This window comes from Gavialis gangeticus, unplaced genomic scaffold, assembly GCF_001723915.1.
Source record: "Gavialis gangeticus isolate Ggan-Ray unplaced genomic scaffold, GavGan_comp1, whole genome shotgun sequence".
Lineage (NCBI taxonomy): Eukaryota > Metazoa > Chordata > Crocodylia > Gavialidae > Gavialis > Gavialis gangeticus.
Genome location: NW_017729022.1, coordinates 14,192,787 through 14,194,514, shown reverse-complemented (window position 1 = coordinate 14,194,514; position 1,728 = coordinate 14,192,787). Strand labels below are relative to the sequence as shown.

At 41.4% G+C, this 1,728-nt stretch overlaps 1 protein-coding gene across 1 annotated transcript in view; it reads left to right on the top strand.

Moving 5' to 3' along the window:
- NELL2 (neural EGFL like 2) overlaps positions 1 to 1,728 on the top strand; it is a gene marked incomplete at its 5' end in the record, with an annotated part of 388,108 nt that overhangs the window by 225,587 nt on the left and 160,793 nt on the right. The window contains one exon of the mRNA XM_019515772.1: positions 691 to 816. Within this exon, the coding sequence (XP_019371317.1) occupies positions 691 to 816 (126 nt within the window). The remainder of the gene's footprint in view (positions 1 to 690; positions 817 to 1,728) is intronic.

The following is a 1,728-nucleotide window of genomic DNA, read 5'->3' as shown; positions in this document are numbered from 1 at the left end:
ACATCCCCCTGCCACTCCTCACCCCCCCCCGACACCCATGAAGCCCCTCCCAACTTACCTTGAACTGTGCCAAGGGCAGCAGGTACACCAAAGAGACACTGGCCAAAACCAGAGCGTCTCTTTTGGAGGACTAGCTCGGGTCATGGTCTTGAACCATGCCTTGCTCCGCTCTGTTGCAGAGCATTTTTTTTAGACCCCTGGATATAACATTTTTTCGTTCCCACATGTGCCTGTTGCCCACCTCAAATGGGTTTGAGGCAGGGCAACAGGCACGTGCACGCTCGTCTGGATGCGTCCCATGTGTGTCTATGCAATCTATATGTATATGCAGATTGATGACGTTGCAGTGCAGAGACAATCCAGCTGGTCATTAGGTCCTTAAATGAGCTGGTTTTATTTAAATTATAGGACTAACAACTTAGACACTTCAAAAGAAGTTAGGAAAGATCTAAGCCAATGTAATCTTTGTATCTCCACTAACAGCTGTTCACAAAAAGTCATGCTGTTCCTGTTGTTTGAACACTTCAAACTGGAATTTTAAAAAGAAGAACCTAACTACTTTCCCAAATGCTTTGCTGTTCAAGTAACTTCTTAGTCTGGCAAAATATTGATAGAAGTGAATGGTACAATATATTGAGTGATTCTGGAGAATTCAGCAACCTCAAGTCTCCTTCACTGCTTTGTTCACAGATATTGATGAATGTGCTGAAGGACGGCACTACTGTCGTGAGAACACTATGTGCGTAAATACTCCAGGATCTTTCATGTGCATCTGCAAAACAGGATATATCCGGATTGATGATTACTCTTGTACAGGTAAGAGCTGATTATTTATGAAACGAAAAGACCTGAATCATATCAATGCATTTTAAATGCTATTCTGCATTAATTAATTTTAATTAGCTTAACATTTCATATATAAATCCCATGGAACAAAAAATAAGTGAATAATTACAGGAGTACAATTTGCATAAAAGCTGGTACATCCTGCAAATCATAAATAAGTTGTATCATTTGTCTAAAATAGGCAATTGAGCCAGTATGCCATCACTTGCGGAAAAGTAATTGGAAGAGAGAGCCAACGGGGGAAAAGACAACCATAGTACACTTAAAGAGAAATTTGGAAGTGCAGTGGGGTATTCTGGGGATCTGAGTGCACTTACACAGTTAAATTCCCTGCGTCTTCGAGGCTGCTTTTTTTCCCTCCTTGGAATTATACAACAGGGGATTCTACAGTTGCCATTGTGCTGCTGGAGTGCATGATCTATCCTCCTCTGTACCTCTTCCACTTATGCTGTTCAGCTCATGGTTGTCTCTAGGCAGTGTCTCTGGGCTATGTGGAAGTCTTCCACTGCAGCTTATTCTCATCTTTTTTAAAAAAAAAACAGGTATAAAGTAACAATTTAACATCTAATACAGCAGCATTTCAAAATCGCTGCTTCTATACTTGCTTCTGGGAGGAGCTCATTTCTTTTTAACGCTAGGCAGATGAAGCAGATGTGATTCAGAGGTTTGGGACATTGTCTTAGAGGGAAAAAAGGCTTTATTTGCCCTGTGGAATGCGTTAGTTCTTTTAGCAAACATCAGAGCAGATTCGATTAATTGAGTCGGCTGTGCGTCTACTGGAGCGGGCCATTTAGTACACTCTAGCAGCCTCTGCATCATGTGTATTCAATGTCCCTGCATTTCAAAACAGCAGCAGGAGTGCTTTAACTAAAGTTTGTTGAC